Source organism: Pelodiscus sinensis, chromosome 5, assembly GCF_049634645.1.
Source record: "Pelodiscus sinensis isolate JC-2024 chromosome 5, ASM4963464v1, whole genome shotgun sequence".
Lineage (NCBI taxonomy): Eukaryota > Metazoa > Chordata > Testudines > Trionychidae > Pelodiscus > Pelodiscus sinensis.
The window spans coordinates 9055007-9078416 of NC_134715.1; the positions used below are offsets into that span (position 1 = coordinate 9055007).

The window sequence follows — 23410 nt, forward strand, 5'->3', positions numbered from 1 at the left end:
AGAGTGGACGGTACTGGATCCTACCGTGAGGGCAGGGGACTGGACTCGATGACCTCTGAAGATCCCTTCCAGTTCTAGTGTTCTATGATTAATGTGTAAGTGGAAAACACAGTTTTAAAGAAAACTACCTCACCTCACACTTCACCAGCCTAGAATATCTGCAACCTTTAAACAGGAATAAGCAATAATGTTCATATAACTTGTGTCTATTAGATTTTTGCAACCTTGAAAGTGTTTCATTCAATTTTTACCAGATTCTGAATAATAATGAGCAGGAGACTCAGCCAGACGTAGGTGATGATGACCTTTGAGGGCTAGTAGGAGGAGCTTGATATTATATTAAATGGGAGATTCCTAGCTTTCCATAGAGATCCAACAGTTATTTCTAGTCTGGGGAGGTCATGAAATGATATTGTGCTTCTGAAGTTGCATTTTAGCTCCATAGGAAAGCTTTTTTCAAGGTAATTTTAGAGCTTTTTACATATCATGAGTCTCAGCATATTTTTATTTCCCTCAGAAGTCTGCACAGTTGGAATCCTGGTAAAACGATTCCTGTCTTTATAGGTAGGAGGAGGGAAAACGTTATCTCAATCAAATATTTTAGAACACTCTTAATCTCTTTCTGGAGTAGTTTTCTGTTAGTTTTCTGTGTAGCATTGCATTTAGGTTTTATTGATCTAAGTTTGGAAGACACCTTCCTAAATCATTCCTGGCTTCCCCATTCATGAGTGATGTGGCCATTAAAACTCATACTAGTAAAACTTTTATACCAGGCTATCGTGTAACCTTCCCCTCCCGCCCCCCGCGCAGTGCTTCAGTGCTTGTTAGGGAGGTAAGCAACTACTCGACTACCTGATAACCTTCTTGGGTAGTTGAGTCACTGCTCAACTAGTCACTCTCCCCCCCACCCTTTGCTACCTCTGTATCGGAGGCACCAAGGGCTGGGGTAGCAGGAGCTGGTGCTGGGGAGAGCTGGCTTAAAAGCCATTCCCCCGACACCCTCTCCATGGAGGGGACGGGGGGAGCAGAGGCACAGTGGGGGAAACAGTAGGGTCTTGTCTGCTGAGGCTCTCCCTTTGAAATGTACAAGAGCCGTAGGTGGCTCTTGTACATTTCAAAGGCAGAAATGCAGCAGGATACCGAGCACTCCCCTCCCCCCTTTTTGACTAATCGAGTAGTCGTTGGAAATTTCGTCGGCTATTCGGTTAGCTGATTCATCAAAATCTAACATCCCTAGTGCATGTGTTTGTGTATGTATATATACACACACACACTCTGGGAGAGGGAGAATCATCTGTTTATTTTACGTGGATTTAGATCTTCCTTTATGCAGAGGACTAGCTGCAAGGTTTTAAATTCCCTGCTGCTTGCACCTTGGGTAGTCAAAAGAGGGGAGGGAGTAAAATCCTTCCGGATCAGAATTCCCTCGTCACTTACATCTGTGATAGCAATTGACCTCCTCATTGCACAGGTGTAAGTGATGACACAAGGTGGTGGGCAATGGAGAATTCGACCCTGTGATTCTCTCTCTCGCTGAGACACATACGTAGCTTGTTTTGCTGAAGTGCTTGATTGTCTTAACCACAAGTGCTGTTTTCTCATGCAGCCTGCCATCCGTCCTGCAAAAGCTGCCACGGTCCTTCAGACTCTGACTGCAGAACCTGCCATCCGCATGCCACCCTTGTGCGTGGGAAGTGCAGGACTAGCTGCAAGGAGGAGCAGTATCTCAACCTTGTGGGCTATTGTGTTGGTAAGTGAGAGGCAGAAAGGGCACAGTCGGTACAGACTCTTGCCTGTTCTTCAGGAGTAACCAATATGTCAGTGTGTGGCTGCCACATAAAGGAGCTGAAATGATAGTTACCGATAAATGAATAAGATGGAGAAGTACCGCTAAACCGCTAGGCGTACCCTGTCGTATGATCGGTGTGAGGCCAATTGGAAACGGTAGAAAGACACAGATTTTCAGTTTCACCGCCAAAGGTTGTCAGCTGAAGCTGCATGGGGGGGCTTGAAAGCCCCTGGGCACCAACTTGGCATCCCGCCAGTCTCTTCAGGCAGCAGAATGGTCTTCTGCAGGCGGGCCAAAAGCCACTCTGGGGGTGAGAAGAGAATAATGAACCCGCCTCTGAGTTGCTCTTCTGTTCTGTTAGCCTCGACCTCTCCAACCCCCGGTATACACACTCACACCATGTGCAGCCCCAAAACAGGGCACAGGCAGATTCTGGTTGTCCAGTGGACGGTCTTTAAAAAACACAGCCCAGTCCCCATCCCTCAGCTGCTAGTCGATGTGAGGCAACATGGACAAGAATTCTCCCATAACGCTGATCTCTCTGGAGACTGAAAGTGGGGAGGAGTCTCACCTCTGATCATGAGGGAGAAGGAAGGACTTGCCCTTCCCTGTTGCCGCTTGTTCTGGGAGCTTGTGTCTGGAATGGGGTCCTTTATTATGAAAAGTGGTGGAGCACTCACACAGTTTATGGTATGGTAACAAACTATCTCCTATTTATCAGTGTCTTCTAGAGCATGATACAGACCTCAGCTCTGCTCTGTTCAGTGAACCCTCTGCAGAGGGCAATAAGCAGCTGGAATTTGTGCAGTTTTATGGATGATCACAAAAATGATGAGGGGTTTGGAACGGGTCCCATATGGAGAGAGATTAAAAAGACTGGGACTTTTCACCTTAGAAAAGAGGAGACTAAAGGGGGATAGGATAGAAATCTATAAAATCATGGCAGGTGTGGAGAAAGTGAATAAGGAAAAGTTATTTACTTGCTCCCATAACATAAGAACTAAGGGTCACCAAATGAAATTAATAGGCAGCAGGTTTTAAACAAACAAAAGGAAGTTTTCCTTCACATAGCGCACAGTCAACCTGTGGAACTCCTTGCCAGAGGATGTTGTGGAGGCCAGAACTTTAGCAGGGTTCCAAAGAGAGCTAGATAGATTCATGGAGGATAGGTCCATCGGTACTTAGTAGCCAGGACAGGCAGGGATGGTGTCCTTAGTTTCTGTTTGCCAAAACCTTGGAATGGGTAACAAGGGATGATTCCCTGTTCTGTTCACTCCCTCTGGGGCTCCTGGCTTTGGCCACTGTTGGCAGACAGGATAACAGCCTAGATGGACCTTTGCTCTGACGCAGCATGCCTGTTTGCCTGTTGTTCCAGGCTGAGCTCTGCAGTGGTACTGCCAGTCATGGCAGTCCGCTGTCTTTGGGTGTGTGGCCCTTGGCGGGGAGTCACCTACCACTGAAGACACTGGACATGCTGAGTTCATCCCCTGAGGTCGTTGCCCTGAATTCATTTACCATACCGGGAAGGACACCGTCATAAGCTCCGCCTCAGGGAAAGAAGCCGTCCTTGGTGGCCATAATGCCCAAAGTTTTGGCTGCTGCGGTATCCCTGGAGAATCAGGAACCACAGGGTGGGCCAGCAGCCAGGAATGCTGCTTTGCCGCTGCAGAGATCTCCAGAAAGATGAATTAAGAACATATCCCCTGATTCTGCTGAACAGCTTATCGGGCCTTACAGGAATATCGGCGCAGCTGGGTTTGACGTCCGCCCTTGTGAGAGCTAGTAGGATTATTCAGCGCTTATGCTCTGGGTGCTGTAATCATGCACTTCAGCCTATCATCACACGGCACTAATTGCCTTTACCTGTTCAAAAAAAAAAATCTTATTTAATCCATCATGCGGACAAGGATAAACGTATTCTGGGAACCGTTCCCGTCACTTCTGAGTTGTATTGTATCTTATTTATTTATTTATTTATTAGTTTCTCACAGAAAAGATACAGCTTGCGAGGCTCTTGCCAGCAAGGAGAGGTTCCAAGAAAGATAAATGATCTGAAGAAAGGAACAAATAGACTAGACGCAGGCCCGGCCTGAGGGCCAGGTGAGCAAGGGGGTTGCCTTGGGCCCTGTGGTGCCTGGCGCCTGCCTGGCCACTCACTCACTGCCCTGGCTGGGAGCCGCCCGGCAATGCAACGCAGCCAACCACAACATGTCACCTTGGGCCCTGCAAACTCTTTGGCTGGGCCTGAATAGATGTAATAAGTACATTGCATTCTCAGGTTAGTCCTATCTCTCCACTCCCACCTACCCCGAAGACTGACTATTCTTTTATAACTATAAGGCTTCTTTCTTTGATCTCAGCAAATAACTTCCAGGGCTTCCTCTTTATTTTTTTTTAAACAGGTTTATTACTTTGCCTGCCTGTAGCAGGAATGGGAAAAGAAGGAATGATGTAGCTGAAGAGAGGAGAAATGTTCCAAATTTTATTTTGCCGTTATCTGAATAAACATGCAAGGTTCCCTGTCAATTTAAAGAAGGAGACATGAGTTGTGTTTTTGTTTAGCTGATGCCTGTAGCTGAATGATTACCGTGAATAAGACCTATGAAAATAATTCAGCATTTCAAAAAGTTGAAAGCTACTTTGAAGAAGCTGGAGACTAGGTTGATAAAATTTGTGGATGGCACCATGCAGGGAGGAGTCGCAAACATTTTGGAGGGCAGAATTAGAATTTAAAATGACCTGGATAAATTGGAGAATTTCTCTAAAATCAACCATATGAAATTCAGTAATGATAACCACAAAGTATTTTATTTGGGAAGGAAAATGGGAATGCACAACTACAAACTAGGGATGTAAAAGAGAAGTCGATTAATTAGTTGAGTGGACTACTCACATTCTCTGTATCAGAGGCAGCAAGTGGGGGGAAGCAGGAGCTGGTGCTGGCAGGAGAGCGGACTTAAAAGCTGGTTCCCCCAGCACTGTCTCCACAGAGGCAGCAGCGCAGGAGGCCTGGGGAGGCTGCTCCGTTGCCACACCTGTCCATGGTGGGTCTTGCTTCCTATTGGAACCCACCATGGACGGGGGCTGCTGGACCCAGCACAAGCCGGGACTGAGCAAGCCCAGCTCGTGCCGGGTCCAGGAACTACACCCGCTCTGGCTCTGCAGTTTAAATGTAGTAAGAACTGGGCGCACAGGCTCTTACGACATTTAAACTGCAGAGCCACAGTGAGAGTAGCTCCTTCAGAGCGCCTTCCCTTATCGACTAATCATTTAGTCGATAGAAATTGTATCGACTACACAATGACCCAATTACCCGCCTCTTAACATCCTTACTGTAACGGGGACTAACTGGCTAGGGGGTAGTACTGGTATTGTGGATTGCAAATTCAATATGGTCAACAGTGTAATTCAATTGTAAAAAAGGCTAATAGCATTCTGGGGTGTATTAAGAAGAGTGTTGTCTGTTAGACACGAGAGGTAATTGTTCCACTGTACTTAGCATTGGTGAGGCCTTAGCTGGAGTACAATGGCTAGACCAGGGTACCACGCTTTAGGAAAGATGTGGACAAAGTGGAGAAAGTCCAGGGAAGAAAAAAAAAAAAAGGTTTAGAAAACCTTTCCTATGAGGAAAGTTTAGGAACACTGGGCATGTTTAGTCTTGAGTGAAGACTGAGTGAGGGGAGAGTGAATATGAAAAGTCTTCAAATATGTTAAGGGTTGTTATAAAGAGGACAATGATCGTAAGGGTTTTCAGTGCTGTAGTAGGCTTCCAAGGGAGGTTGCGGAATCCCCATTGTTAGACGTTTTTAAGAACAGGTTAGACAACAGGTGGTCTAGGTCAGGATGGTCTAGGTTTACTTGGTACTGCCTCTGTGCAAGGAGCTGGGCTTGATGATCTCTCTGGATCAGGGCTACTCAACATGTGGCCCATTTGTTTGCTGCCTGCGGGGCGGTTTGGGTTTGCGTGGGGCTCAACACGAGGCCTGCGGGCGGGATGGTTTGAACATGGCCTCCCCTGGGAGCATGCTCCACAATGGCAGGGCATCTCCCAGGTGGTGTGAGCTTTGAAAAGACGCAAGCGGACGGGCTGGCTGGAACGAACGGGTACAGGGTGTTGGCGTTTCTAGCCCCCAGGGCGCTGGGAGTGCCGGGGGATTGTGGGAAGTGCTGGCTTCTTAGCCTCGTGGGCAGAACCTGAGAGGTGTTGACTGGCTCACACTGGCCACATTTGGATCTGGTGCTGCGGCTTAAGGCTTAATCTTTGTATTCATGCCTGTCAGGGTGAAAGAAGCTATTTGCTTATATATTTGCGTGTATATGCAGCCACACTGAAGTTGCAGCCCTCGGCATGTTCTGTGAGTATCACCGTGGCCCCTGGGGCTTCCAAAGTAGAGTAGCCCTGCTCTAGATCCTTTCCAGCCTTGCATTTCTATGACTTCAATGATTTTCTGAATTGTGATTTCAATACTGGGCAAACTGGTTGAAACTGTAGTAAGGAACAAAATTGTCAGATGCAGAGATGAACATAATTAGTTGGGGAAGCATCAACACGTAAAGGGAATTCATGCCTCAGCAATCTACAGCTTGAACCTTTCTAGTCCGGCACTGTCTGGTTTAGCAACATCTGTGGTCTGGCATGATTTTCCTTAGCCAGATATTCCATTTATCATGGCTGTGGCCAAGTTTCCCACAGTCCCATAAAGTTTGTTTACAGCCACCGGTCCTGCCTCTCAGCATTCTGTGCTGTTCTTTAGCTCTAATTTACGCCTAAATGTTGTCTTCTAAGAGCACAGCAAGCAGTGGAAGTGTTGGCAACGCTGCTAGACATTATTCATCTCCTGTGGTCCTGCAAATTCTCTGATTCAGAACTGGTCAGGTCCTGTGGGTGCCACACTAGAGAGGTTCCACCTGTACTAGAATATTTTGAGGGGCTCAACAAACATGTGGACAAGGGAGATCCAGTGAATATAGTATAGTTAGACTTTTAGAAAGCCTTTAACAAGGTCCCTCACCAAAGGCTCTTAAGCAAAGTCAGCTGTCATTGAATAAAAAGTAAGATCCTCTCCCGGGTTAAAAGATAGAAAACAAATGGTCAGTTTTCAGAATGGAGAGAGATAAATAGTGGCCTATACTGGGACTAGTCCTTTTCCACATATTCATAAATGATCTTGAAAAAGGTATAAGCAGGTGGCAAAATTTGCAGATGATACAAAACTACCCAAGATAGTTAAGTCCCAGGCAGACTGAAGAGTTACAAAAGGATTTCTCAGAATGAGATGACTGGGCAATAAAATGGCAGATGAAATTCAATATTTACTATTGCAAATTAATGCACATTGGAAAACATAATCCCAACTATACATGTTGAATGATGGGATCTAAATTAGCTTACCAATCAAAAAAGATCTTGGAATCACTTTGGATAGTTCTCCAAAAACATCCACTCATTGTGCAGCAGCAGTCAAAAAAGTGAACACAATGTTGGGCATCATTTAGAAAGGGAGAGAGAATAAGACAGAAAATATCATATTGTCTCTGTATAAATCCATGGTACGCCCACATCTTGAATACTGTTTGCAGATGTGGTCGCCTCATCTCAAAAAAGATATATTGAGAAAAGGTTCAGAAAAAGGCAACAAAATTGAACAGAGGTATGGAATGGCTTCCACATCAGGAGAGATTAATAAAACTGGGATTTTTTCAGCTTGGAAAAGAGACAACTAAGGGGGGATATGCTAGAGGTCTATAAAATCATGACTGGTGTGGAGAAAATAAATAAGGAAATGTTGTTTACTTGTTCCCATAACACAAGAACTAGGGGTCACCAATGAAATTAATAGGGAACAGGTTTAAAACAAAAAAAAAGGAAGCATTTCTTCACATAATGAATGATAAACCTGTGGAACTCCTTGCCAGAGGAAGTTGAGAAGGCCAAGAATTTAACAGGGTTCAAAAAGAACTAGATGAATTCATAGAGGTTAGGTCCATCAATTGTTATTAGTTAGGATGGGCAGGGATAGTGTCCCTAGCCTCTGTTTGTCAGAATCTGGGAATGAGTAACAAGGGAGGAATCACTTGATGTTTACCTGTTCTGTTTATTCCCGCTGGGGTGCCTGGTATTGGCCACTATCAGAAGACAGGGTACTGGGCTAAATGGACCTTTGGTCTGACCCAGTGTGGCCATTCTTATGTTCTTAACACAATGGAGAATCTCCTCCATTGTGTTTGCTTGTGGCATGTCTCTCCATGGTATATTAAAATATGCCTTTGGTGATGGCTGAATTCTTTTTCTTTTGAAACTAGTCTGAAGCTTTAATTACTTTTTTAGGTCCCGAATCCGACAGAGAGATCTGCTACCATAGATTTCAGTGTCCCGCTGGCTAGCTGATTCTGATGTAGAACAGTAGAAAGCTCATTAATGTGTTAAGCTTCATAGCTCTATGCAGAAAAATCCTTTATTTCCTCTTTTTTATTTTTTCCATTACTTCTCTTTGTGTTCCCTGTAGCGTAGATCTCCTTTGAATAGCAGTTCCTAGCAGTAAGATTTATTGGAAAGAATTAGGAACATTGATCACATCAGAATTAGTGTTGGGGATGGTTTTCTTTGCCTCTGGTTTATGGCTATGTTTTAATTGTTCACTGTCCTCTCTGTGAGTTGGGTAAAGTCTTTTAGAATGGTAAGCACACTATTTTTATGTCCTTGAGCCTTGCGTGGCTTGGAGGATCTGCACAAATTAATGGTGCCCAGGAGACCACTGACTGCAGGTTTTGGAAATAGAGACAGTGTGTAGCAGTCAACGAGGGCAGAATTTGGTCTGCAGACTCTTTATTATTGGCAACTGGCAGATGTATCCAGCGTTGCTCGGGTCTTTAACTGAAGTAATTTTTTTTTTAAATAAATGAAAAATATACGTGCCTTGTATCGATTCTGTATTTTTCGAAACTCAAGGCTTGTGTCTTCCTTGTGTTCCGTGAAGTGCCCAGTTAGGGTTTCCTATTGCCTTTCATAGGGTCTTACACTGTCGACTGTCACTGTAGGAGTGCTCAGCACTCTTTAGGCACGGAATAAATAAATAAATGATGTCCCTACAGTGCATGCACCATGCTGCTTAAAAAGTCCATGACCCAAAATGCTGGTATCTTATGCCAGTGTCTCAGGGAATGAAACGAGCAGTAGGTTAGGAGATAAAGGAGTGGTCTCAGATACTGTATACCCCCAAAATTTTGCTCCCAAGTACACATGCACAGAGCTCCCTGTGAATTCAGGGGGCTCTTGTGCCTGTGTAACGAGGGGAAGAATTCAGACGGAGCTTTTCAAAGGAGATGGGAGTTAGGCATGTGTGTCCCAATGGAAACAGGTGCCTAGCTAACTCGCTTAGGTTCCTTTGAGAATCCCAGCCTCGTTCTTTAGAACTAAAAGACGGTGATTCTCAATGCAAGTTTCAGGAGAGACAAAGAACAGAGAGGTTAGTTCTCAGTAAAAATCTGACAGCTGTCCAGGTACTAGCCTCTGCCCCCTTATTACATTTCTTTCAAGATAGCCATCGTTTCCCTTATAATTTTCTGAATTACTGTAATGAGGATTAATTTGGCTTGCTGGGTACCTTGCCGTCTCCTTATGTATGTACAAAAGGGTTGTTGTAAAACCTTTTGAAACTCTCAAGGTTCAGGGGGAGGTCGGGAGCCATTCATTTGAGTGCTGCTGAAAAAGAGGCTTGTAAGGCTGCCTAATCCTCCTGTGAATGACGCTCTGGTCTTTTGGGAGTGCCGGATGGCTTCGTTGTGTGGGAAGCCCCGAGCATTTGCTGGATACATTGGTCCATTTCCTCAGATCGTGTTCTTTTGGGGGCCCGCAATCTGGACCGCCAGCAGCATCTCTTTTGGAAATATTCATCTCAATAAAAGCGGCGATCTTTTGAGCAGAGAGCGTTGAGCCATCTTCAGACAAATTGCAGCCAGGCCCGTTAGGGAGGAAGTAGGGGAGGACAGCTGAACTCAGCAAAAGAGACCTCAAGAATGGTCAAGCCGTGCACACGTTTCTGTAATACCACAGGGCCTGAAAATAACACGGAGTAAAATGGAGGGAGGAGGGGCCCTCCAGTGGGTCCAATAATGGCTAACAGTGCCTCTTGCACCTTCCAAAGTACAGTTCTCGCGTCCCATACGCCACGTGTCCCGCATAGGAGCTGTGCACAGAAAATGCTCTTCATGTTATTTTGTGATGTATTTCCTTGTGCTATGCCAGTGCCGTTATCTCAGAGCAAGGCTGTTTTGCAAGCTGCCTGTCAGAAGCCTCCTTCACTGGGGCCCCCTATGTCTTTTCTCTTTAGGCTGCCACCCGTCGTGCCATCAGTGTGTGGCTGATCTCCACGACACGGGCAGTGTCTGCTTAAAGTGCCAGAACGCCCGTCACTTGCTGTTGGGGGATCGCTGTGTCCCGGACTGTCCTGGGGGATCCTACGCAGATGGCGGAGCCTGTAAAAGTGAGTAGCACCTGGAGGTGGAGGTTAGGAGTGAGATCTTCCCAGCTGCTCTGGTGGAATTGCTCCAGAGGCAGCGTGGCCCAGTGGGCAGAGCACTGAGCTAAGATTCAGGAAATCTGTGTTTGAATCATGGTTCCTTAAGTCACTGCATCCCTCTGTCCCCCTGTTTCCTTTTGTCGTTACATTGGCAACTCTCTTTGGGGCAGGGACCTCTGTCTTTGTACCAAGCCTAGCCCTGTGGAGCCCCTAAGCAACGCTATTACACAAATAATAATAGCCACCAGACTCCAGCTGGTAGGACGTTGATGGGGAGGAGGGAGTAGAAGTATTGCTTGTCAGTGCTGCTTATGAAAGGTTCCCGTTTCATCCATTCAGTGTTGGCTAATGCGGTGCTGTCACTGCTGGGGGTAGGCGGGGCTCAAAGATTTTCCACACTCAAGGAACATGTTCAAGTGAGGTCACTCCAGCTGGCCTTTGCTAAGCTGCTCTGGTTCCTGTCCCCTCGGCTCTTACGGGATCAGCACAATTCTAGGAGCTTGACTGTCCAGGGGACATTCTGGGCATGTGCCAAAGGGGAAAACACCACCGGTTTCTATTCATGGGGGGAGACTATGGGTGCAGAAGGACAGGAAACACTCTGGGGAAATCCAGACTCCATTGACATGAATAGGAAAACTCCTACTGACTTCACTTTGCATATAGCTGTCAAGTGGGCACAGGACCCAGGATCAGCTTAGGGTAGGGTCTCAAACCAGGACGGTTCTTAAGTCCGTAAGTGGCTCTTTTATCTGTGCTCTTAGGAATCCAACGGAACTGAGTATTGCCCCTGTGGTTAGAATCTCCTGGGACTTGAGGGAGGCTTTTGCTGCCCACCACTTAGCTGAATCAGCATCGCCAAAGGCAGTAATTCCTGCCTGTCCCCAAGAGAAAGAGCCAGCTCCAGAAAAGACAGTGGGACTCCTTGGTTTGTGGGACTAGCGTATAGTAGACGTTCAGCTGGGAATGTTGGCAGTTGTGTTTTGATGGTGCTTGTCCCTTAGCCCTTTGTGCCCACCATGGTACCTGCTGATGCTAGAGTGGCCCTTTTTTGCGGTCTTCTTTGCACCATTTTGCCTTTCCCAAGAGGACGTACATCCATTTGCTATGAGAACTCCAGGATACGCACCCACAGCTTGTCAGAGTCCAGTCCATCTGACACAAGACATTAGGGATTGAAAGAGACCACAAGAGGAAACGTTACATGTTAAACCTGGGGTTTGGGTTTTTGATCTGCTGTCCGCGTGAAATGGGCACTGTCTAATCCAGCCTCAATGTATGAGATAGACACTTCAAAAGCTTCTCTCTGGTGACCCCAGATTTAGTTACAAGATTAGCGATTTTGTTATTTGCCTAGTTCCACACTGACAGAAATATTACTTGTTTTTCTTAGCTTTGGCCTAGTCTTTCAGGGTCATGTGTTTCACTCCATAGTGCTAATGTCATCTAGTGGGGGAGGAAAAGGCAGGGAATTCCTTCTTCATCTGGAAAGCCAACTTTAGATAGAACATTTCTGCCCTTGCATGTGAACGCTTCATGAATTACCAAAAGTGTTAGGTTATTCAAGCTGTGGCAAAGTGCATGAGGGCAAAGTTTAGGGTTAGCTTTCTGGATCCCTAACATTGCCCCAGGGCCGAATCAACCTGGAAGAAGGTGGGTAACTCCATGGATTTCTCAGTCCACTTGCAGTCAGGAAAGAATGCCATCTGACAGCAAGAACACACACGTGTGTGGGAGCAGTGGGTGCGCCGCACGCACAGGATCAGGCCAGTGTTGTGCACCTGTAATGCATCTCTACCGACCTGCGTGAAGATTTGCCTTTGCATGAAGGGTAGTTTTCATTTTTTTCTGCCCTCTCAGAGTGTCACCCCTCCTGCCAAACCTGCAGCGGTCAAGGGCCATTCTCCTGCTCCTCCTGCGACTCCAGCCTCGTTTTGGCCCACACTGGCATGTGCACTTCTGCCTGCTCTCTGGGGTATTACAGGGATGAGAGCCGGACCTGCAAACGTAAGTGACTCCCGCCTCTTTGGAACACCCTGGCATGTGTTTTATTCTCTTCTTGATCCAGTCTGACCCCTCATGAAAACCTTGCAACTGTCAGGAAAATGCCATTGGCAACATTATGAAGATCTTGAACTAAATGTATTAAGTAGCATCACTGTAACATGGAGCAGTGATTAGTTGCCTACTTGCCTACTGCCTTGCGTAGTTCTGGTCATTTATGCCAGTGCGAAACGGGTGCAGAACGCTACCAATTCTGATTGGGTAGATTTCTGCCCGGTGCTTAGCCATGACCCTGCAAATCTCTGTTACGTGAGCTTAACTTTAAGCACATAAATAGTCCCATGGGTCAGTCCAAGCATCTGTTTCAGTACTTGGCTGGGTTGAGGCCAGAGCAGCAGGACGGAAGCTTATGGACACAAAATGGATTCCACTCTTACTAACTTTTCCAGGAAACTGCTTTCCAAGCTGAAAGGATTGCCAATCCTCAGTTGCATGCCAAACTCACAGATAGTCTTCTCTGGATACCCTAATACGTCTTTTTCTCCCCTTGGGCTGACCATTCACCAGTGAAACCAAAATTCTTGCTGACTGCAGCTCTAGCATCCAAACTTGAGTAAAACATTTATTTCTGTGAACGCTCTCATTCCAACCACACACATCTCATCTCCCCATTGGCAAATAACTTTTTTATTGTGTGTAAAATCTGTGACTGGTGGAAACTCACACGAGCCTTGCGGCAGGGCGGGTTGCTGTATCAAATGGGTGTAATTTCGAGAGGCACTTGGGCCTGTTCAGGTGCAGCGTTAGTGATAACTCATCTAGAAATGCATTGATCTGCTCTGTTGGAGAACTCCCATTTAGATATAACAAAAAATGTTTAATCAGGATCTTTGGTCTCTTTCTGTCCTCCCCCAGTTGTTTTGATTTCACTACACTTTTGAATAGCCCACAGTTTTGAAAATACTTTAGGAAATCAAAGGAATGCCAAGTAGATGTCTGTTCTTTAGTGGGCGTATTGAGAGCAAAGGAATGTTTGTAGAGATACGATGGCAAACTTAAGAGGCTTTTCAAAAAAGTGGTCTGAGTCTCAAAACTTTGTTGCAGAGCAATGCTGATAAAAGCAATGGCATGTACTTGTTTTTAAATACAAGTTGTTTTCTCCTTTGGGAGCAGTATTTTTGGATAGTGTGATTGCTGTGTATTTTGAACTCCACAAATGCTTTATCGTTCATGGGTCTTTTAATTCATGGCTCTGTTAATCGAAAGATACTTTGCAAGCACTAACTGATCCTCACCAGACCCTCATGAGGACAGATTAAATAACAGAGTGTAGGCACATGAATAAATAGGCATTTGATTCTTTAAATAGTGTTTTTTTTTCTTGAGGGTAAGTCTACATTACAGATAGAGAGATAATGTCAGATAGATGTATCTAGGGTAGCTTTGGATGTACTGTCAGATAGATGTAAAAATGCTTGGAGAACACCTGCACATGGGGATTTGAATTCTAGTTTGACCCTGGTAGTTCCCCAGGTTATTATTATGTAAACTCAGTCCATTTGGGAGAAAGCAGTATTTTCAGTTGCACTCTGGTTGCCCCTTTTGGTAGATACTCAGAGCAACATGAAGTCCTATGTGGAGACATGTCCAACACTCGCTTTTGGATAGATGGAAGATGGGAATGAGGCAGTGCCTAGGGATGGTAAGCAGGGAAAACTATAAAGACTCACCCCAGCAGAAAGCACTTTGAAGAGTGATGCTTCTGGTAAATCTAACATCATTTTGCTCTGTGCATTTGGCTAGTGCTTCAGTAATTGCAGTGATTTTTTTGGTCTTAATTTCTTTACAGCTTGCAGTGTCCAGTGTCGGAGTTGTGAGTCGGCTGTGGGCTGTATATCATGCAGAGACGCAGCTAAGGTTCTGTTGTTTGGGGAATGCCAATATGAAAGCTGCACTCAGCAGTATTATCTTGATTTTGCTACCAAGACTTGCAGAGGTGAAAAATGCATATTTTTATTTTAAAGATTAGTGTGGCTTATACTCTGGTGTACTGCAGAATGGTCTACCTGGGTGGTCTATTAAGGGGCAGATGGTTTTTCCATTTTGTCTGTTTCAGCAGTCCTCTGTCACACACTTCAGTTTCCAGTTAAACCCCCCCCCCCCCAAAACCAAAATAAAAAACCAAAGATTATTGCAAACCCTTCCTTTGTAAATGATTTAGCAAGTAAGCCATCAAACTTTCCAAGGGTCAGGTTTTGCAATTCATTCAGCCGTGACTCAGCTGAATAATGAATGAGGTTAGCATTTTAAATCTTTCTGTATTAAGCACGTTAGGGTCTTGTGTATTTACCTGATTATCTCTGGCTTATGAATACTACATCCCCGAACAATGACAACAAACACTGAGAAAGATATTGAAGAGTTGAGAGTATTCCATAACTCTTCTGAAGTAGACTCTGAGGAGGCTACCACCACTATTGCAAACCACTTATTAGATATTGGCTCTTTCTATACCTCCTTTAATTTGGTAGTGAGCAGCTGTTAATATTTCAGTATTGTAAAGAAAAAGTGTACAGGCAGTGTGCTATCCTGAGTGTGCCACTGACTTGCCGTGTGACACTAGGGAAGTCACCACAACTTTTTAATCAGGTTTAGCTGCTAGTGAAGAGAGATTAAAAGAACTTGGATTTTTCACCTTAGTAAATAGGAGACTAAGGTGGGGGGGATATGATTGAGGTCTATAAAATCATGACAGGTTTGGAGAGGATGAATAAGGAAAAGTTACTTATTCCCATAGCATAAGAACTAGGGGGACATCACATGAAATTAATAGGTAGCAGGTTTAAAACAAACAAAAGGAAGTTTTTCTTCACACCACTCACAATCAATCTGTGGAACTCCTTGCCGAAGGATGTTGAGAAGACCAGGACTTTAACAAGGTTCAAAAAAAGAACTAGATAAATTCATGGAGGTTAGGTCCATCAATACTTATTGGCCAGGATGGGTAGGACTGGTATCTGTAGCCTTTGTTTGTCAGAGGCTGGAAATGGTGACAGGAGAGGGGTCACGTGATGATTCCCTATTCTGTTCAATCCCTCTGGGGCATCTGGCATTGGCTGCTGTCAGAAGATAGGATATTGGGCTAGATGGACCTTTGGTCTGACCCGGTTTGCCTGTTCTTATGTTGTTTCCCCTCCACCTCACTAGCAAACTTATCTGTTTTGACTGTAAGCTTTTTAGAGAAGGCAATGATGTATTTGTACAGGGCCTAGTACCGTCTGAGGTGCTACTATAAAACAAATAGTAATATAGGCCATATTGTGCCCTTGAGGACACTGAAGGCAGTGGAAGCTGTGCCTGAGAATTTGAAGGCCGAACTGGACTTATTTGAACTAGATTTGCTACATTCCTGGCCCAAGGGCTCTCTTTCGTTAGTGATGTTCCTCTGTGGTTAGGCTAAATTGGGAAGCGTTCAGCCTCTGAGAAGTCACAGTCTGTGCAAGATAAGAGACTGAGGATTTTACATGGATAAATGGAGATGCTTAGTATTGGCAGATAAGGACCACTGGTGCCCAAGGGAGAAGAGCGGCACCGCTGATAAGCAGGCCCAAACACCAGACACTGCCTACGTCTGGCATCATTAGGAAGTGCTAAGCCACAGAGGATTCCTCACGTTAGGAATCTTTCTTATCTTACCTCTCTCACGCTGCCCTTCCCTTACCCTTTGCTGCTAGCGATTTAGCTTCCACAGTGGATAGCTTCCTGATATGTTTAACGCTTGTACAGTGCTGGATGTGCAGGCAGCAGGCTGCCCTACTTTCCCGTTTTCTTCGTTCCAGAGTGTGACTGGAGCTGTAATGCTTGCAAAGGCCCCGCGAGGACGGACTGTTTGCAGTGCATGGATGGCTACGTTCTGCAGGAGGGGGCCTGCGTAGAACAGTGCTCTTTAGCCTTCTACCGGGAAGCCGCCACGTGCCAGCGTAAGTCTCTGTGCCGTTGTTTCTAGCTATCGCTACGGTGCTGTGCTTCCCCAGTTCATTTTCCAATCTGCTGCTAATTCTCACTTACGTGGGTATCCAGTTTTTATTTAGGAGTGAGGCCCTGACTTCAGCCTCCAGACCCCCTACACACAACGTATCGCTGCCTCTGTAAAAATCTCCCAGCCATATTTCTAGTGTGAGCAGACAGCAGTAAAAGTTGGAGCTGACAGTGTGTATATGGTAGTGAATTCTTTGGGTCTGGCAAATGTCTTTCAGGATGTGATGACCACTGCCTCCAGTGTAACCATCCACATGAATGCTCTCGTTGCGAAGCTCCCTTTCTCCTTCTGGAAGCCCGGTGCGTCCCGGAGTGTGGGAAGCGATATTATGCCAACCAAGCAGAACAGAAGTGTACAGGTAAACAGAAGGGGTGTGAGAAGGTGGGGTGGGATTGAAGTTGTGATTCTTATGCTCTGCCTCCTGTGAATTGTCACCTGCGCAAGCAGGGAGCACCATTGATGTGCAGCGATATGAAATCCGTTGCTGGCTAGGGTGAAATCAGATGGAGAATTAAGGAAGAGGCAGTGTCTACTCTGGAACCAGCTTACAGTGCATTTGAATAGAGAGAAATTCCATGCAAACAGCAACCGCTTTGAGTGAACCTCTGCTTCTGACATTTGCCCATAGTAAAAGTAATATCTGCTGTTAGAGAATAGAGCTGCTCTGTGTTCCCTTTCTTCTGGATGTGCAGATGAGCTAGCTGTGCAGGATTTTGAGTACTCCCGATGTGCAAAGCTCACTGTGGTTCCATTTATGACAGCCTTCTGGTTTGAAAAATTGTCCGTTTGCGAGAGATTTCCCGTGTTAAATGGAGGGTACTAGTAGAAACAGCCCTGAATCTCACACTAGTGAAAGCTTCCTACCAAGAACACCCGTATGTATCTGTGGGTGGGTATGTTAGCTCTGGTAGATACAGGTTGGGTCATTTTTTACTATTAGGTCAGGTCGGGGAGGGAGGGTGCAAAGGGGGCAGATGCTCTGGGGCCCAGTGATTCAAAGGGGCGTAGGGCTCACAGCCGCCACTGTTCCTACTACAGCAGCAGCAGGAGCTGGAGACCTGGCCCCTTTAAATTGCGACCAGAGTGCCGTGCCATGTGCTCCGTGCAGCTCTTAGGGCCGGGGGCATGGAGAGTGGCTGCCCCAGACTCTCCCCTTCCAGCTAATATTCCTCCCCTTCCGGGAGCATGGAGTCTCCCCCCCACACACACCGTACCCGGGGCCCACGCGGGCTGTCGGCTCCTCTGGGCCAGATGGTGGTTGCTTCCTAATCTAAGAACTGGGACACCTGCACATCTTGGTTCTTGCATCGTCTGTGGCGCCTACTAAGGTTGTACCTTCTCATCCATCTCAGCTTGCCCCGTGGGATGCGTGGAGTGTGACAGTGCCCATGAGTGCCACCTCTGTGACACCGCCACCTTTCTGAAGAACAAGCTCTGTGTTTCTCGCTGTGGTCATGGTTTCCATGGCAACACCAGGACCGGGGCGTGTGAAGGTGGGTTCCTCCCGTGGTGGTGAAGGGAACGTAACTGATGTTTTCCTGACAGGCTTTTGGCTCTAGCGGCAGCGTGTGTGCAGTAGTATTTTTGAAATCTAAGTTCTGGACACACCCTCCGCAGTGTGAAAGGACCAGAAGGTAAAAGGAGTTGAAAGCTAGTTCTCTGTGACGTTTCTTTTAAGGAAAATGCCCGCAGCCGAATTCCAAGTAAAGTTCATTTGCTTACTTAAGAGTTTTTTCCTTCAGCTGCAACATGTTCCCCTCCACCCCTACTTCCTAACGTTAGTGGATGCTGAATAAAACCTAGGTGGGAAAAATACATCACTGAGGCAACAATGATACAGGACGTTTCATATGTAGAAAACATCATGTCAACATGAACTAATTAATACCGCCGTGGGGGAAGGTCAGTAAGGATTATTATTCCCATTTTATAGAGGGGGATACTGAGATAAGTGACATGTCTGAGCCCACACAGTCCAAGATAGGGATTTAAAATCCCAGTTAAAAATGTAACCCATTAAACGTAATGTTTAACTGGTTAACCGTGATCCTGTGGCAGAGGGCTGCTCCAGCCGGGCCAGGCGGAGTCCACTGTGCCACAGGTGAGCGACTGCTCCAGTCCGGCCGGGCCTGCTGCCTTGAGCCTCAGTTGGCCGGGCCAGACAGGAGAGCCCTACGGCATGGCTGGGGCAGCCCCCCTGATGGTTAACCAGTTACTCCAGTAAGCACGCTGGCAAAGGGCATGCTTATCAGATAACTGGTTAACTATTTGCATCCCTAGTCCGTGTCAGAACCCGGATTAGAAATCAGTCCCTCCAGATACTCCACTCTACTCATTGCTCCAGACCACTGAGAGTGACATTAGGTGTGTCCTGGTGTATTGTGTAGCAAAGGGCAATGGCAAACACACATTGTGTAGTGGGAGCATGTCTTACATGTAAATGCCTTTTCCCCTTGTTTCTAGCTAACACAGCGAGGTCTGCTCCCCATGCGAATGGCTCACTCACAGTTGGGATTGGTGGGGTCAAGCCCCTGGACTTGTCCTTCATGGAGGCACATGACCTGGGTGACGGGCTGCTGTTCCATGTGGCCAGCTCTCCCACCAATGGCAGGCTAGTGACAATGGTGAACGGGAAAGCGGTGCAACTGGGCACAGGGGACGCCTTCAGCTGGGAGGACGTGGAGGAGAAGAGAGTCCGCTTTGTGCACAGCAGAGAGAAATCCAGGTGCTTGACCGGGGCTTTGTTTTGATCTCTCCCCTTGCAAAGAGGGATGCGTCTGGAAGAGTTACTCACTTGCCAATCCACACAGCGCTGCAGCTCTTTTCTGTGGGGCGCATTGCATGGCCTTCCGTGACCTGCCCCATGTTTGCTGCACCGTGATATCACAGACAGCACGTTTTCCTGTGTTTCACACAGCAGATCGCTGTGATCCAGCTCCCATTTAATTGAATGAGAGTTTGCTATTGGTTCGTGCGGAGCAAGAGTAGGTCCTATGCTTGGGATACAGTGATGGTGGCGAATACTGAGGTTTTCATGGTGCTTGCGGAATTTAATTATTTGAAACATACAGGAAAATATTCAAATAATGATATAGACTCGCACCCCGGCATGACCCGCACTCAGCCACTGCTGACATCAGGCACTTAGTATGTCCCTTTATTTCACACGTAAGACCTAGGGAGCGTTTGGATCTGAACGTTGGAGGAAATTGCATGTACTGACTGTCACTTCTATGGGGCAGACCGAGAGCCAGTTTCCACTCTCGGTTACACCACCACGAAACCAGAGTAAGCTCTAGCGTGTGGGCTGGAATCAGTGGAGCTATTTCAGTTTTATACCTATGTAACTAAGAGCAGAATTTGCCCCCTTGTTTTCAATAATAATTTTGCACAGCAAGAGTTCTTTCTATGTGAGAATCTCAAAGCACTTTAAAAATACAAACTAATTCTGTATAGATACGGGGTAGGAGCATGTTGAGCTAGAGATTTAAGTCACTGAAGTACTTTTGAAAGTCCTACCCAGTATTCTTTAATGGAGACTAGATTATTGAATTTTGGTCATACTGGCTTATTGCAATCAATAACAGGCAAAGGGAAATGAGTATATTACATACTGTGAATGCACGTCACTAACAAAGTGATATAAACCTAATTGCAGAAGTAGTCACTTGCCACTAATCTTCTCATTCCTATTTTTATATATATAGTATTTTTTATCTTTCATCTGTTCCACAAGCACATTTCATCCATTAATATTATTCTGTTTTTATGGTGGGGGGTCTTGTTTAGGAAAGGTCAGTTTTCCTTGAAAGTCAGCGATCAGAGATTCTTCTCCCAGTTGGAGGTGATCACTGTGCAAGCATTGTCCACACAGGTAATATAACAAACCTGAAGAAATCTTTTGTTGTTTTTATATAGATTTGAAAATTACAAAGGAAAGTTGGTGTCTCATAACAATGACGAACCTCAGCAAAACTCAGTCTTTAAATTCCTACAAGCCAAAGACTTTTTACCAGAAACACGTAGAGCTTGAATTTCCTCTTATTTACATTGGTGTGAATTAGGAGTAGCTCCATTTAAAATTAATAGAATTACTACACCATGTAAAAAAATGTTAAGTTAGAGCAGAATTTGGGCCATTGAGTACTGTAGTGCTATGCACAATTATTAGGGCATAGCAGAATGGCAGCTCTTCTAAAGTTAAGGTTCTGAGCCACTTACTTTTTGAAATACTCTGATCTAGTCCTTGATTGCACGGCAGCTGAATCGTTATTGATCGCTACAGTAGAATCTTTTACACTTCAGAGCCTGTAGTTAAATGTCTGTTCCAGGGCTGCTGATTAAATATACTCCTCGGAACAGAGAGAACAGAAGAGCTTTCTAAATGTCTCTGTCGTCATTTCTGTATTCCCTTGAACTGCTCGCCACTTTTACTCACGCTGAGCATATCGCCCACTAGAAGATTTACCCAGTGTTGCTTGGGTCCTTAATTCAAGTTTTGTTTTTCATTTAAATCTGGGGAGGAGGGGTTCAGGATGCAGGCTGCCCAGGGGAGAGAGGACAACCCCAGCCCTCTCTCACCACAGCAGCTCGGGGCCAGGTGAGAAGTGCCTCTCCTTGGCTGCTGCAGCTGCAGTGAGCACAGCCAAAGGAGTACAGTGAGCACAGCCAGGGAAGGGGTACATGTCCCCTGACTGAGGTGCGCGCGCGCACACACAGACAGACAGACAGACTCTCTGAAATATACAGTAAAGAGCTGTTCCTTTCTCCACCTCTGCCCCCTGCTGGCCCAGTGTGGTGCTAGCTGTCCTGATTCCTATCTCTAGCTCCTTGCTGCGCCCCCCGGTGGTCATTTTGCAGCATAACTGTCCTTCCTGCCAGACCCTTCCTGTTTAAAACAGCTGGCTGTTCCCTCTAGGTGCTGTGTGCCCCTTGCAGGGTGGGGGCGGTGGGCAAAGATTTCACATGCTCTCCCACCAAGGCCAATTAGGGTCTGCAGGTGGAGGAGCACGGGAAGTTTCTTAGCCCCGCCCCTTCCAGGCAGCCTGGGACCACTTCACAGATTTGTGACGTTCCCCCCTCCACAAATTATTGCCCACCCCGATCTAGATAATGAACTTCAATCTGGTAAGGCTTGGACTGTAACTAGACTTCTTCCCAAGCCGTACAGTGTCTTCAGACTAGAGGTGGGTACCCCTTGACCCCGAAGTTAAGACTGTTTTGTAGGCCCAGGTCCAATCTATAAACTGGAGTTCCCTTCGACTTGAGCAAAACCAGGCGTTGTCCCTGGAGGGTCTTATCCAGCTCTCTGAGCAGAGCAGCACCAGGGTCGTAGACTGTGACCAGGTAACTATGTTGCTTTATGCATAAAATGTCCTGAGGCTTTTATGTTCTGCTTGCTGCGGTGTAAAACTCCCCCCTTCTAAATGTAATTCAATCTGACTAGTATTCTAAGGCCTATGCTCTTGGGGGAAAGTGCAGACAGGGAATCCCTGTTGTTTGCAAATAGGGACTTTCTGGCACACGGAAAGACTTAATCTCCCTGCCTCACAGCTTCCTTCCCAGACTTCCACCATCGCGAGAGCACTGTGACTTAGCAGACAGCTGAGAGCGGTTTTTGTGTTTCAGGCCCCGTACGTGCTCAGGAACGAAGTCCTCTTTCTCAGCAGAGGGGACGTGGGATCAATAACACGCACGTTGCTTGATATCCGCGACAGTGACAATCCCCAGGATGTAGAGGTGGTGGTAGTAGACCCTCCACACCACGGCCGCCTGGAAAAAGCTCCAGTGGACACAGCTTCTGCAGTCCAAGAATTCAATCTTGCTGAGCTGGTGAGCGGTCTCCTACGTTACGCTCACGATGGTTCTGACAGTCAGGATGACACGGTTCTTCTGCAAGTGAACGATGGGTACCACTTCCAGAACATCCTGTTCCACATTAAGATTTCTCCAAAGGTATGTTCCTTTTTGCAGTGGCCAAGCAGGTATAAAAGCAGTGTATCTGTGGGGGAGGCTAGAAACCAGATATCACTGACGGGGATGTGGCGAGGGAGAGGCAAACTGGCAAGCTGTGTTTGGGTTGGCAAAACCTTTTCTGCTGGCGTGTTGGTTTGTAGCCCCACAATGGCTCAATAGTTCCCGTTTCCATTCATCTCTGTCTACAGCTGGAGAGTTGAAAATGCACCGTCCTTTTCTCTGTGGGTGCTATGGACCTGTGAGAGGATGCAGGACATGAGGCTGCCTTCACTCCCAGGGAGGAAAGGATGCTGAGGGGCTGTAATCAAAAGTCACTGGGGCTCCCCCAAAGTTAGAGCAGCCACATCCATCCGCTCTATGCAGCCACAGGGCACAATGATTTTTTTGATACATGCTTTTATAATCTTCTGCAACACACGCATGAACTATTTTTATAACAGATTTTAAACTAAGACCCTGTAGACTTACAGTACATTCAGAGACTGACAAGGCTATACCTGGAGTTGGCAAAATGGTTTCATTAGCACTTGCATGGCTCTTTTGCAGGTTCCATGGGAGGGTGGCCTTTTCATTTTTTCTCCTTTCACGAGAAAGCAAAGCCACAGAACAGGGGCAGGAAGAGGAAGGTGGGGGACAAATAAAACCCAGTGGTACCCCAAATTTTTTGGGTGCCAGTGCATTCTGTGTATGGGTAAGGATGGCTCTGGATCTGTGAATCGGTGCCCTTTTGCTGCTTCCCTGTAACGTAGAAGTATCCCTAAGAACTCAAGCTATCTGAAGAAGAATTGTTTGCATGCTACTCAGTTTTTGAAAGTGCAGGGTTTTGTAGTAAATGACAGCAACGGAGAATGCTCAGTATAGTTTATTCCCCAGTTTTACTCTCCCTTCTCTCCAATTATTTTCTGGAGTCCTCCTGTGCTGCATTTAGGTACAAAGGGCAATAAGACAGAGATGATAGCAGAGCAGGATTTACCCTGAGGTGGGGCTGGCAGGTACCCAGTTTTTTGCCTTATCCTAATTCTCCCCTTTCTGCAATAGCCTTGGGAGATGAATTAGATGCAAAGTTTATTTCAGAAGAGGCAC

General features: G+C 46.3%; 1 protein-coding gene across 2 annotated transcripts in view; it reads left to right on the forward strand.

Moving 5' to 3' along the window:
- The window catches only part of FRAS1 (Fraser extracellular matrix complex subunit 1), a 290434-nt gene that overhangs the window by 165069 nt on the left and 101955 nt on the right, over positions 1 to 23410 (forward strand). For both annotated transcript variants that reach the window (XM_014578940.3, XM_075929458.1), the window contains exons 19-28: positions 1607 to 1750; positions 10120 to 10272; positions 12169 to 12315; positions 14162 to 14308; positions 16152 to 16292; positions 16569 to 16709; positions 17704 to 17844; positions 18815 to 19076; positions 20141 to 20225; positions 21980 to 22306. In XM_014578940.3, coding sequence (XP_014434426.3) covers positions 1607 to 1750; positions 10120 to 10272; positions 12169 to 12315; positions 14162 to 14308; positions 16152 to 16292; positions 16569 to 16709; positions 17704 to 17844; positions 18815 to 19076; positions 20141 to 20225; positions 21980 to 22306 — 1688 coding nt within the window. The remainder of the gene's footprint in view (positions 1 to 1606; positions 1751 to 10119; positions 10273 to 12168; positions 12316 to 14161; positions 14309 to 16151; positions 16293 to 16568; positions 16710 to 17703; positions 17845 to 18814; positions 19077 to 20140; positions 20226 to 21979; positions 22307 to 23410) is intronic.